Source organism: Oenanthe melanoleuca, chromosome 3, assembly GCF_029582105.1.
Source record: "Oenanthe melanoleuca isolate GR-GAL-2019-014 chromosome 3, OMel1.0, whole genome shotgun sequence".
NCBI lineage: Eukaryota > Metazoa > Chordata > Aves > Passeriformes > Muscicapidae > Oenanthe > Oenanthe melanoleuca.
This window is the reverse complement of record NC_079336.1, coordinates 67,628,911-67,643,112: the sequence shown is the minus strand read 5'-3', so window position 1 is coordinate 67,643,112 and position 14,202 is coordinate 67,628,911. Positions and strand designations below refer to the sequence as shown.

Below are 14,202 nucleotides of genomic sequence, written 5' to 3'. Positions count from 1 at the left end.
GTTTTCTGACCATTGAGAAGGAAGAAACCCAGTGGTGGTGAGGGCAGTTAAGAACCAGACAGGCGAGCAGAAGGGGACTCCCATGAGTGCTGCTGTTTTGAGCCTTACCCGAGCTGCCTGGCTTGCTGCTCTGGCAGACGGCCCCATGGCAATGTTCATGCTGCTGGATGACTGCGTGTCACTCGTGTTGCCTCCGTCTGCAGCCGAGAGCCCAGAAATCACCAAAGCACTTGAGAAACTTCTCTTGCCGAACAGCAGGCTGAGAGTTGAGCTGGTGGAGGAGGCCAGGCTGGACCTGAGCATTGCTGCAGCTCGGTCCTGCACAGTCAGCTGGCCAGCAACAGGAACAGCAGGGGACTGAGAAAACACAGATGTTGCCGAGTTGTGGAATGACAGCTGGCTACTAGAAAGCCTTTGGGCAATTTCGTGGGCAGATGTAGATGTTTGGATGAAAGGCTGGCGGCTTTCTACAATTGGTCCAGAGTGACTTGAAGCAGGGGGCCTTTGGTTTAAAGCAGTGTGTGCCTGGACAGACTGACTCCTGGGTTTTCTCCTTCCTTCAAAAGAAAGATTAATATATTTAAGTAAGTGGCATTCTGATGAGCTCCATGCTCTTGACAGTGTCCCATGTATACATATTACTTTTGGCATATTACCACTGGTTTTATTAGCATAAGAACTCCAAGAACAGCAAAAATAATGAACTCCTAAACTTATGAATCTTTCTGTGTTTTCCACTACAGGTGTTCTGAGTTTTGGTCAAAATAGCTTTAGAGGTTGTGCACTGAGTCAAAAGACAAGGAAATGAGACCCCAAGCAAAGCACAGCACTCTAATCACAGGCTCACAGCTGTTCTGCTATGTACAGTTTAATCAGCCCAGTGAATGATTGAGCATAGTGTTGTTGTAACTCTGCTCCCCTTTGACAACCACACTAATGGAATGTTGAATATCTACCTTAAATGGTTTGGTATAATTAAATGCAACAATAAAACCAAAAACCCATAAGTTAAAACAATGGCACATTTAAAAGAATTATTCCTGCATATGGAGAGAGAGAATTTCAAAATTCAGCCAAGTGGAAGAATACAGCATTCAAGCCACAAGATAGTTTTTAAGACTAACAGTAAACTCTGAGATCCAGTACATCACAGACTTGAAAAGATGTGAATGCTTTTCAGTAGGATACACTATTGGAGGTCTGAATGAGACTCACATAAGGCTCTTGTCCCTTTCTGGGAAGCATCTCAACATAGCCACTACTGGATACAGAAAGTAGATCAGATAAGCTATTCTGACATGCCTAGACAAATCCTTCCTGTACAAATACATCCCCATATTTAATATTTATATCAATACCTTCCATCATTCAAGCAAACAACTTCTGTATTTCTTATGTTTGTGTATGTAAATAGCCATAGAATGAAAAATGAATCATAAAATACTGGCCAGTGAACCCACCAGAGGCCTGCTTGTACTGCAGGCATTCTGCCATGGGTTGGTGTGTGCCACAGGCCCCAGCAGAGTTCACTGTTTCTGTAGACAGGCTCTAACTCAGGCTTACACAGCAAATACCCCATCATGAAAGTACCTGCTTGGGTTTTTTTGCTCTCCAGGAAACTCCAAACATTAACACAAGCTGGCATTTTGGTTTCCTAGCTATAGCTGGGGGGTGATGCCAGGAAATCTGCTGAGAGCCATCAATACAGAAACAAGTTTTTCTGGCAGGCATTTCCAGGCTGTTGGTAATCCCTTTTTTTTTTTTTTTTTTTTTTGCTTTGGTTTTCCCCCATACCCAACACTCCTCCAAATACTGAAATTTTGCTGGCACAAAGGAATAGAAATCTCGCACTATCTTCTAAAAACATGACTGCTGAATTCATGCAGGTTCCAGCAATGCAGAAATTCATATCCAAGCCATTTACATTATATGGCTGAAACATGCTGTTTTACATCCACAGATCTGCTTTTCAGAGGCTGGTGTCATTATCCCCATTTTTCAAATGCTGAAGCAAAGAGAATTTAGGTAGCTTGGCACAGAGTCAGATGAGCAGAGCTGTGCTACAACCTAACTGGAGCTCACTAAAACCTAGCTGGTTTGGCAAGTATTGGACACTTTCACACTTCATTTACAATGTATCTTTAGCTCTACTTTTATACACCAAACAATAAAAAAAAAAAATTTCCTAAGTAATAAGAGCCGCAAGATCTCTGCCGGAGAATGATGGGACAGACGCACATGGCTCTTGGAAGCTCCTGGACAACGCTCTCTGCACAGGATGTGATGCTTGGGGTGGTCCTTGCAGAGCCAGGAGCTGGACTTCTTGGATGGTCCTTGTAGGTCCCCTCCAACTCAGGATATTCTGTGATTCCATGGTCCCTGTGTACTGCTCTGCCAGTGTCCTCTGTCCTTCATGTGCCATGATGGGCGCCAGGCCTGGCTGCTGTTACCATGGCCATGTGCATGTCTGGCCTCTGCAGGGATTCAGGTTCTGCAAACCCTGGGGCTCTGCTTAAGTGCTGTGGTCTCCAGATCTGATGGTTATTTCAATAGGTTACCTTTCTTAAATAAAAATAAAGGGACTGGAATTAAGAACAGAGGGGCTGTGGTGTTAGTTTGTGATGTGGCAAATGTGGCCAAACATCTGTGATTTAAATTGTGAAGCTGACCTCTGTCCAAAAGTATTCTATATTCATTCCAAATGCAGTGGTTGGAGCATTGGGCAGGAGACCACCCACATCTATAGCTAAAAAACTCTGTCCCTGAAAACACTTAGAAAAACAAAGGCTGTTTTATAAATTGTATCATGAAATAAGGACACTGGGGGAGAACCCCACATGTTTCCAGTGCTCCTGATTTTGGTCACACTTTTATATAACGCTTTCACTGCATTTTCCAATTTTGCAGACTGCAAAATGCAATATGAAATATGAAGAAGTTAAAAGCACTTGATGCAGAGATTACTAATCTAGAAGGCATTATGATTATGATTATCTAGTCTGCTGTCATATAGCATGGGCCATAGAACTTCCCAGAATTAATTCCTGTGTGGTTTTATTAATTGCTACTGTGATTTTAAAATATGCATCCAGCATCTCCAGTCATGGAGAATCCATCTTAATTCTTAGTCTCTTGTTTCACTATTTATTTACTCTCTCAATATTAAAAATATGCTCAATTTCAAATCTTAATTTGTTCAGTTTTGTTACATCCAAGTCTGCTCAGACCTATGGTCTTTGGTCACCTTTCATTGCCCAGGTAAATATTTACAGACTACGATCAAGGCACCTCTTACAATATCAACTGCTTGAACATGTTTTATTTTTCAATACAGGACATATTTGCCAGAGTTTTGATCATTTTTTGGCTCTTCTTTGAAGTGCTTCCCAACTAAAAATGTCCTTAAATTAGGGCACTAGGACTGTACATGTCAGGACAACAATATTATGATTTTTACAGGCATAGCATAAATTCTTTTCCAGTGCTGTGGTATTGCCTTAATGTCCTGATACTTATTGAACAGAGCTTGTTTTTTAACCAGTTCTCTTAAAACCCTTTTTGAATGAGTCATTTGGCTTTGCTTAATTAACCATATAGCTTTGATAGCCACTCTTTCATGTTCTTTGTAGCTGTTGGGATGGAAGGAACTGTTTAATGATCAGATCATACAAATAGATTATCTGTGTTTTCTCCCAATATAAACCAGATTTCTTTCTCATTTCTACATTGCATATTGGTAACCCTGCCTTTCTATACAGTGAAAGATCAAGACTACTGCTAGGATTTCTTTTGCTTCTAAATACTCTTTAAAAATAAACAGCCACAAGCCCACTTTTAGCTTCTTGTCCTTAATGGCACTAGCCAAAAATTCTTTGTGTCATTTTCTACAGTATCACAGGAGTGAATACAGATTTCCATTTGCTACCATTTCCTTGCATTTGTTGTCCTACCAAAAGCCAGGGTGCTTTTCTTATCTAAGTGTGACTTTCTCTCTTGATTATGGTTTTCTGGGCACCCAATCAATATGTTCTTTTAAACAACTCACAATTAACTTACTTTATTGTATGGTATGCTCAGGATCATTATATCACAATTAAGTTTGCTACTCTGATTACTGTTGTGTCAAGTTGTGAGTATGCACATGGGGATTCCTCTAACACTAGACACAATTAAAAGCTACAGTTATTTTATTCTTGTAATGTGATTTATATTCAGGGCAAGATTTCTTCCAGTCTTGCCCATTATCTTTAATGATAGGTCAAAATTATCTAACAGGAAACAAAAAAGGGTCAAACCCCTCAAGTTCTCTGCATTAATTTATACAATAATACCACAAACTTGTTGAAATGTAGAGTTGATTGGTTTTACATTACAAGTCCTGATCCCACAATGATAGATTTTACAGTGATCCACTGGCAAACTTAGAATCATAGAATGGTTTGGGTTGGAAGGGACCTTAGAGCTTGTCTAGTTCCAACCTCCTTGCTGTGGACAGGGACACCTATTACTAGATTAGGTTGCTCAAAGCCCCATCCAACCTAGCCTTGAACACTTGCAGAAATGGGGAATCTAGAACTTCTCTGGGCCACATATCCCAGTGCCTCACTGCCCTCACAGTACAGATTTTTTTTCCTAATATCCAATTAAACCCCTAAACCCTCCTTCAGTTTGAAGCTATTCATTCCTTGTTCACTTTCCATCTTGTGAACTCCCTCCAGGTACTGGAAAGTTGCAATTAAGACCCCAAAGCCTTCTCTTGTCCAGGCTGAACAAACCTAATTCTCTTTGCCTTTTCTCATATGTAATCATCTTAGTATCCCTTCTCTGGACCTGCTCCAACGAGCTGATGTCCTTCCTGTGCTGGGAATGCAGCACTGTAGGTGGGGTCTCACCAGAGCAGAGGAGAGGGGCAGAATCCCCTCCCTCCCCTGCTGCCCACACTGCTTTGGATGCAGCCCAGGACACATTTGGGCTGTGAGTGCCATGGCTGGGTCATTTCCAGCCTCTCATCCACCAGCACTCCCAAGTCCTTCTCTCAGGGCTTCTCTCAGTCTGTTCATCCCCCAGCCTGTGCTTATTCTGGGGATTCCCCTGACCCAGGTGCAGCACCTTGCACTTGTTACACTGCATGGGAGTCCCATGGGCCCACTTCTAGAGCTTGTGCAGGTCTCTGTGGATGGCATCCCATCCTTCAGGTGTGACAAGTGCAGCACTCAGCCCAGTGTCATCTGCAAACCTGCTGAGGATGCACTCGATCCCTTTGTCTACTAATGAAGATACTAAGTAACAGTGGTAAAAGTGGGATGGACCCCCAAGGGACACCACTTCTCACTGATGTCCGTCAGGACTCTGAGCCATTGACCACTACCCTCTGGACGTGACTGTCCACACAGTTGATTATCCTTATCACTTAACACACACTTCCAATGTAAAGGCCACTAGTTCTTCCTTGCAAATAGGTCTGAAGCATTTTTGAATTCATAATTTGAGAAGGGCTCAGCTGTTAGTCGACAGAATGATTGACAACATTTAATTTTCTCTTGGTAACTGCTATATAGACATAAGAAGCTATTTTCCATTTGTTTGTTCTCCACATGTGCTGATAAGCAGCCAAAACAATTCCTCAAATAAATTGTCACAGTCCTTCCAAGATAATTAAGATTTTTTCATGCTTTCATTCTGCTGTTCCCAGACAACAATAAGCAGAGGTTCACCATAGTACAGGCTCCCTGCATTGCATGTGTACACTCCCTCCCATCTGCATTTCTTATTCTGGCATTCTTAGCGGCACCTGCTAGGCCAAAAATTACCCATAATGGACTTTGACAGTGGAACCTTTGGAGAATCATTCTTGTGTTACACCCTCCCAGTAAACACCTGGAACAATATAGAGAAGCCATCTCCTACATGTTCTTGGTCATCAGGAGAGACAAACTGCACTCTCTTTCTAAAATTAGTTTTCCACTGGATTTGAGGATTCCCCAAAAGCATCTGCCCATGTGACCCCCCAGGAGAAGACTCCAGAGAAAGGCAAGTAAATTGTGCAAATACCTGCCCGCTGATGGACCTCTTGAGATGAAGTTTGCAGCTGAGGGGTTCCATCCCTGGTGGGCTGTGAGCTACTGCTCTGGCTCGAATTCCCTGTGGAATTGTTGCTAGATGAAGACCCCCCTCCACTATCCACCTCTTCAACGTTGCCTCTCTCGTGGTGAGCTGCTGCATGGCAGTCCTTTCGCATTCTGTTTGCAGGAACACACACAGGGTCAGCCACTTGTTGCACATGAAAATTTGTGTCACCAGTGTTAGGTGCCCTCACAGAATTTTCACTCTCATACCACTGCAGGTCTTCTGACATTTTATGAGATGGCAAAGATGATGGTGTGATAAGCTTACTTGGAACAAAATTGTATATGACACAAGCCAATTGTATATGACTCTTCTCTGTGTTTAGTATCTTTGGAACCCTGAAATACCTTAGTGCTCTTTGTCTAATGTTACAGTGGTCTCCAAAGATTAACTTCTGCATGAGGTAACCAAGTAGCAAAGAGGAATGGGCTGGAGAGAGCTCAGAGGGATGGGCTTCATTGTGGGAAACTAGCATGTTAAGCCATTAGATATAATATTGAATTTTAACTTAGGTCTTGGTATGCGAGCTGGCTACCATTGTGTCTCCATGGTGCCCTGCCTCTCCTCAGCTACAGCTGTAATAGGACAGGGAATGAGGCAAGGGAGTTATTGCTGTGTACTGATCATGCATAGTTAGGGGAAGTCAGGCAGTTATGGTGAATAGTTGTGTTTTGGGCAAGAACAATAACTTGGGGATCAATATCTAGCTGACGAAGCTTCAGAGCATAACTCAACAAAATCCACTAGCACATTTACTTATATTCAGAGTTACAGAAAAAACACCCTTATTTAGATGGCATAAACAGTAAAATTCCATGGAATAAAAGTGTCTGTAGTGCTGTGTGATTTGAATGACTCATGTTGAAAATGTAGAAAGCTTTGTCATCAATGAGTTAACAGATTTTCTTTCTGTTCTATTTGCAGCACTTTTTTGTAATATTGGGAGTTACTTGCAATTAATTTTTTTACTCCTAGATAACAGTACAGAATTACTCTCTTTTAACAGAAAATACAGTGAAACCAAGACTGCAGGGTATCTCATCAGCATAGCCAAAATCTAACACCTACCTTAACCACTTGGATTTGAACCACTTTTTTATGTTGTCCAAACTGACAGGTCCCCCCCAAATGTTCCTCAGTTGGCTGTGTGTCCCAAGGTACGAGGTGGTTAAGGGGGAAACATACATTGGATATCCCAGCGGCTGATCACATGAAGAATTAATTAAGTTCCGCAACACCTGTTTATTGTTCTGGATGCTTCCTCTCTCGGGGTTACGATTGCGTAAGAAAATCAGTTCCTGCTGCTGGCCAGCCCAAAGCCCTCTGACACACTCCTTGTTGACCTGCAGGTGGGTTAAAAACATGTAGATCGTGCAAAAACATTTGCTACTCAAGATGCAAAACTACAGGATCTAAGTAGAACGGCAATGGATGAGTGTGCAAACACATCATGACTTTGCACCAACAGCTTTTTATGGACTTTTGCAGCTACTCCCTGGTAAAGCCTGAAATGTTGTTTCAGAGACACAAACGTGGGTGGCAAAATGGAAGTCAACTGAAGAGAGCTCTTTTAGCCTCTAGTCCCTGCTTAAAAAATTACAATTAACTTCTTCTTTTGGCCACATTAATCAGAAATAGTACTAGTTACCACTAAATTACTGCAGTATTAGAAAGATGGCATACGTACCTTGATCACCTTGAAGCTCAGGTAGCTTTTGTGGAGCATGATAACTTTATACTCATCTGCTCCTTCATCCACCACGTGTCTCAGCGTCAGCAGCTCCTCCCGGTTGGACAGGACTGCGCTGCGCCAGGCTGGGTCCCCTTCATGACAAATCACCACCTTTTCTTCAAAGGATTGGATCGCTTCGTACAAAACTGCTGGGTCCTCGTACTCATCCGGGCATGTGAACTGGTCCTGATTGTACAGGAGAAAGTATTGAAGAGGTACATTTGTGAAAACAAAAAAACTATTGACGGTAAAAATACTGGCTTCTGAACAGTCGCCAGCTATCCCCCTCCAAGTGACTTGACACTTGATAAAGAGTGTCTTTTGGGAGGTTAATTTAAGAGTAACATAGAAAGGTACAATTTTGCTTTTATTGTAACCTATTCTGATTTCATGATTACACTGGACAAAAAACACTTGGAGAATACCAGCTTATCCTTTTCATTTTTATTAAATGAAGTGTGAAACTATGGCGGACAGAGCTTTTGGGTAAGTTGGAGAGATATATCACCTATAGGGCAGTCCACAGTTCTTGTGGAAATTCTTATTTTTATTCACAAAACCCCACCAACAATAGCACAGATTGGGAAGCCATCAGCAAATACCACAATACTGAAACTTCATCCAGCAGCACCATGGCCAGCGATAACATTATATAATTATTGTATCAAAAAATCAGATACGAATTCACAGCATCCAGAACAATTATAGTATCATTCATGATAAAAGCATATGATACTCAATCATAATGTGCCAGAGCAAGAACAAAATTAACTCCAAGCTATACAGGGCCTGACCTGAAATTTGCAGAGAAATCAGCATAATCAATGTATTTCCTTTCAATCTAGAAACCACCTTTATAGTATCCACACAACTAAAATAAGAAAAGACTTTCTGCTTTCTTTTGATGAAAAATGCAGGGTCAAGCTCTGCAAAGTAGTTTCAAATAGGCAGCTGGGAGGTTCAGAAAAAAAAATCAAGTGAATTCAAAATAAATAAATGCAAACTCTTTCATCTTGGTGAAGGATATTTCATAGAATAAGATGGCAAATACTCTATTTCCCTCTTTTTTTTTTTTTTTTTCTCTCCTTTGGACAGTTGCTAAGGTATCCTGTGTTGTCCTAAGAAAACAGACATGATAGTAAATGTTAAAAATAAATACATAAATAAATACCTTACCTGGTGCAGCTTCAGAGACATTCGGATTGCTGGGGCAACAACCTTATGCAACAGATCCATGTCTGCAAAGACCCACTCATCCTTTGCTGCTATCCGGAAGTCTCCTTTAAACAGGGCGTGGAGCCCATAAAGAAAAGAGTCCAAGCTGTAAGAGAAAGGCAGCAATCACTCCCAGAAGTCATTCCCGTCTCTCCAAGCCAGATCTGCCAGTCACCAGCCTCGTGCTGACCTGTGCCGTGGCCGGTGACCCTCTGGCCCCGGGTGAGTGCCTGCAGCGGGTGCAAAGCAGGGGTCACATCACGTTTCTCTAACAAAAGAAACACTCCCTGGGAGAGGCAGTTTTCCTTCGTGCTCTCTAAATGACTAGCCATGAGATGAATGGGCCACCTGGAATGAATGGTGTCCTTTGGACGGGTGACTGAGTCAAAGGGTGCCTCAGGGCACTGCCAAAGAGACCAGGTCAGAGTGCCAGCTGCACTCCTGTGCAGCCAGCAGAAGCTGCCTCCTTATTTGAAAGTTTATTGATCAGTCCTGTTAGCACTTCTCCTTGTAAGTCAAAAATAATAAGAGAAAAAGAAGACTTTCAGGAAATCTAAGACCTTTCTCATGACATTCAAAACTAAATGTGAATATTAAAGCAGATGTACTGAGAATAGTATATTTCAGAACTGTTCAGCAGACCAGGTAAGAGCAGGAATCAACCAACATGTACATCCTACTGAAACAATAAGCCCTAAAGGAAATACACACTGGGTTTCTTTTTTCTAAAGTAAGAAATTAGATGTAGGCAGTTCTGCCTGGTTCTGATGGTTTACCTAGAACCTGAGATATAAGCATAATGTAAAAGCTACAAAATCAGGTAGTTGCTGGAAGGTGGTTGAACAAGGGCTTTGTAAAGGGAAACAATCAGCCTTCAGCTCGGATCTGCACCCTGAATGACAAGATTCCCATGCCACTGTCACTTGTATAATGCTTGTAAGGTGACTGCTGTCCCAATGTTGCTCTGAAAAAGTGATCTCAAAATTGAGCAAAACGACCCATCAATTACAAACAGGCATATCTTGCAAACCCACAGGACATGGTTTCATCTACCTGCTAAGATTTCACTCATTCTTACAACAGTTGATCTTTTAGATTGCAAAAACTCTGGGGAGAAGCTGTATTAAGATGTTAGTAGTTTTCATTACTGCCCAGCCTTTCTCTAGAGAACACATAGTCTTTCCACATAATTGAGCTTTCTTAATTATTTTATAAAAAAAAAATCTTTTCAATATATTCTTTTCTCTGAGAGAAGAAGAAGAGATCGGGAGAATGCCTGGCCAACTTCAGCTCAAAGGCATTCTAATTTTGCTCTTGGTGGGTAGCATGTCTTAGAAATTAAAGTGGAAATACATATGCTGTTACCAGAGAAACAGCAGGATACTGATTTTCTCCATAAAAGCATCATGTAATACAAATCAACTAATCAGTGGGACCAAAACTAGCCAGAAAAGGCAGGCTGCTGTCACTGCTGGGAACACAAGGATTACAGAGAAACTTTTACGAATTCTTAACTGATTTGCATTTATTAGTACTAAGTTACATATTAAAACATGCCTAAGAGAGACAGACACACTCAGATCTTCAAAACATTCAAGCACTGATTTCAGTGGGAGTTATTATGTGTCCTTAAGGAGTGGGTCCTGGTCCCCACTGACTTCAATCCACCATTTCCACAGTTCTGAAAATGGTAATATACTCAAACCCTGCTTAACAGCTGGGAAAGCCCTAGAATAAGCCAGCTGGGAGGGTGAGGGGAGAATGGTGAGTGCAGCCAGCAGGATGAAATATGTGAAAAGGCTACACATCAGGAAGGCTCCTTTCACTTGCCCACCCACCAGACAACATTAGCATACACAGCTGAATCCTTGACTGGGAAAAAAACCTTCTCTACCTAAATAATCTTCCCAGGATGAAATTGTAAAACCTACTTTGAACTCTGAATCTAATGATGATCTGTAGTATAGTTTCTCCCCACATAACACACCCTGTATTTGCTCTGAAAAGTTGGCTGAGATGAAGGGAGGAACAGGCAGGACAGAGAACTGGTTTTTACATCTTGGGAGGTTCTCAGAGCCAAATCTGAACACCAGAGCAGACAGACCGACAGTTTGCATTCACATCAAGTGTGTTACAGGCATCAGCACCAGCTGAACAGGCTGCTGTGAAGAGGGGGATGTGCTGAAGGTACAGCCATGGACAGCCATGCAAACTGCAGCCAAGCATCAGTAGGGAGGGGGGGAAGCACCTACAGCTCTCCCTGGGCTTAGGGGAGGCTCATCCATTTGTCATCCCTCTGCATAATAAGTTCTCTAACTCAGGGGATTTTTAAGAACAAACATGACTGCTACAAGGAGCAAATCAGTAGTGGCAATAGTTGTGAGAGGCTGAGAGTCAATTATTTTATGTATTGTATTTTCCACCAAAGCGGTCTGGAGGAGATTGCTGTATTCACAAAACTATGGGCATCTTTTATTCTCCTGACAACTGTAATAAGGCTTTTGGGTCCTTTCTGCCTATAATGTGACACTATCTCAAGCCATTACTTCTGTGACATGCAGCCTCCTTAATCCATATAAGATATTCTTCCCATTGTTATGCTCTCTCCTGAAGACACTAATGAGATTATTATGAAGCTGTAAAAGTCAACCACTTTGATCTCAGGCCTGACTCTCAACCACTTTGATCTCAGGCCTCACTCAAGGTTGTTGCTGTTTTCTTGGCCCACTTTTAACATACCTCAATTAGTAATCTGCTGTCATTACAGGCTGGTTCAAAATATTTAAAAAACAAGTTAAGGTAAAATTGCATGTAAAAGAAACAACATTAACCTGCAAGAGACATAACTACTGCATCTGGCAACATTTCTAACCCTCTGAGCTAACAACCTGAAAAGCTGCTGTCACAACTGCAAGCTATTTTAGAACAAGACTGGTAGATGCGTGGGAACTGCCAGCCCTTGAAGGTGCAGAAAAGAGGGGATTAAGTAGTGCCACAAACACCAGAGGGAGGGCAACAGTGCCAAAGCAAATACTCCCTCCTACTGCACTCCTCATGCTGCTCTGACTGCTGAAACTAAAAGCATTTAGTGCCAGCCTGAAAACAGTATGGATGCAGACTAATGAGCTGGTGAATATCTCTGTGTGTGTTTTGCATCTGTGGACCTTCTCCAATGTTAACTGTAGGTTTATTTAAGGAATAAAGGAATGGCCATTTCTGTGAGCTAGTAATGACCTGAATGTCATAGTTCACCTGAAATATTTTCATTGGTAGCCCTTCTAATTGGATATTTTAGATGACAGTGGTTGTGAGCTAAGAGTCAAACTTTCCTGCCCTGCTCAGCTCTGGCAGACATCAAGCTGCACTGTCTGCTTGAACTCCCAGCAGCAGTGCAGCACCAGCAGCAGCCCTGTGGTGCCATGGCCTGTGCCCTCTACATCTTCCCCTTCCACAGTGCAGTGGGGTGACCAGGTGGGAAGGGGCAAGTAGGGCCAGCTTCTTCCCTGGGTTTCAGAGTGATCAGCAGTTCCTCCAGGCAGAGACATTCCTTGGAATGACCCTTTGTCCAAACTGAGCTTGGGGGAACCTCAGCAGCCAATCTTGGCAGTGTTTGAAGTATCTGACAAGAGATGCTTTGAGAGATTTTTGTATTTTTCCAAATTTGAAATTTTTACTAAATATTTCTTTACTAGTAGCTTTAGTGGCTGAATAGTATTATTCTGTAATTTTTTAACAAATACACAACTAAACATATCACTCACATCTGAATAAATCAACGATAATGTCATGTCATTCTTCAAATTGCATTTTGTGCAGGATGTCTCCTAATGACAGTTTAAAAGAGCAAGTGATTTGCATTGCAATGTTCTGCCTCCTTAATGAAGGCATTTATTGTGTAATCTAGTGTTAATATTAGGTTTCTACTGACATTTACATGAACAGGTACAGTGAATAATTATTTACATACATTATATAAGAACATTTAAAATCTTGGTTTACACACTGACATTTGCTGATTAATACATTAGGCAAAATCATGTGTAAATGAGTGCAAATTGATAGTTTGCATACACAATGTAAACTTGACTCTCAGCTCTGCAGTGCACAGCCCACAGTAACATTACCTTTGCTCCACTGCACAGCAACCGTCACTCCTCCAAGACACAGCAAGAACTAGACTTAGTCCAGAGAAAGTTTCATACTACCTGCATTGTCACCTCTGAGAATGAAACATGAACTGCAGAGCACAGCAGATTCTTGGCTGGTTTGCTTCTCCTGAACATCTGAAACACTTCATACAGTGAAAAGGGTACGATACCTACCTGGCCCTTACATCTCAAACTCATTCCAAAAGCTCTAGCAATGTTGTGCACAAGATGCTCCACAGAGAGAATTAATGGAAAGTCCTGAGATGATGTTCAAGGTAAATTCTTAGTGCTTACCAGAGTAATCTAAATCTGCATTTTTGTAATCCAGCATTTAAGCCTGACAAAACATGTTAGGAGCCCTGATCTCTGACAAAATGACCCACACTCCAACAGCCAGAGTCATGGAATGGCCTGGGTTGGAAGGGACCTTAAAGATCATCTAGTTCCAAGCTCATACATGTGCTACATCCCCCTCTCATGCACACATCTGGCTGTAGGACTGTCTGCTCTGACCATTGCTGAGAAAACTAAAACCCTCTTCACCACCAGAAGTCTCTGAAAGGTCTCCAGAATATCACGGCACCTTTTCAAAGAAAGGACTGTGAAGCATCACTCAAAAAAACATTCCTCCGGCTTTTGAGGACCTTAAGTACCTCTCTCCCATCTGACTGAATGCAGACCTGCAGCAGTCTGAGAGCTGGGGGCAGGGACCAGCAGAAGCACTCAAAATCACCCTTGGCAAGAGCTGCTGTGCTCTGCCAAACACAGAGAGAGGAGTGCCTGAAGACAACTCCTGTTGTCTTCTGTTCAAGCAGACAGTGCAGCTTGATGTCTGCCAGAGCTGAGCAGGGCAGGAAAGTTTGACTCTTGGCTCACAACCACTGTCTCCTTCTGGCCTCATCAGCACTGCACACATTGGACCAAGTCTCCTTCCCCCAGCATGCAGTATAATTGTATTTCTATTGGAGTCCCACTGACTGA

At 42.2% G+C, this 14,202-nt stretch overlaps 1 protein-coding gene across 1 annotated transcript in view; it reads right to left on the bottom strand.

Moving 5' to 3' along the window:
- PCNX2 (pecanex 2) overlaps positions 1–14,202 on the bottom strand; it is a 160,961-nt gene that overhangs the window by 8,401 nt on the left and 138,358 nt on the right. The window contains exons 29-33 of the mRNA XM_056487140.1: positions 9,035–9,179; positions 7,814–8,044; positions 7,195–7,469; positions 6,052–6,239; positions 109–557 (exon numbers count right to left, since the gene is read on the bottom strand). Coding sequence (XP_056343115.1) covers positions 109–557; positions 6,052–6,239; positions 7,195–7,469; positions 7,814–8,044; positions 9,035–9,179 — 1,288 coding nt within the window. The remainder of the gene's footprint in view (positions 1–108; positions 558–6,051; positions 6,240–7,194; positions 7,470–7,813; positions 8,045–9,034; positions 9,180–14,202) is intronic.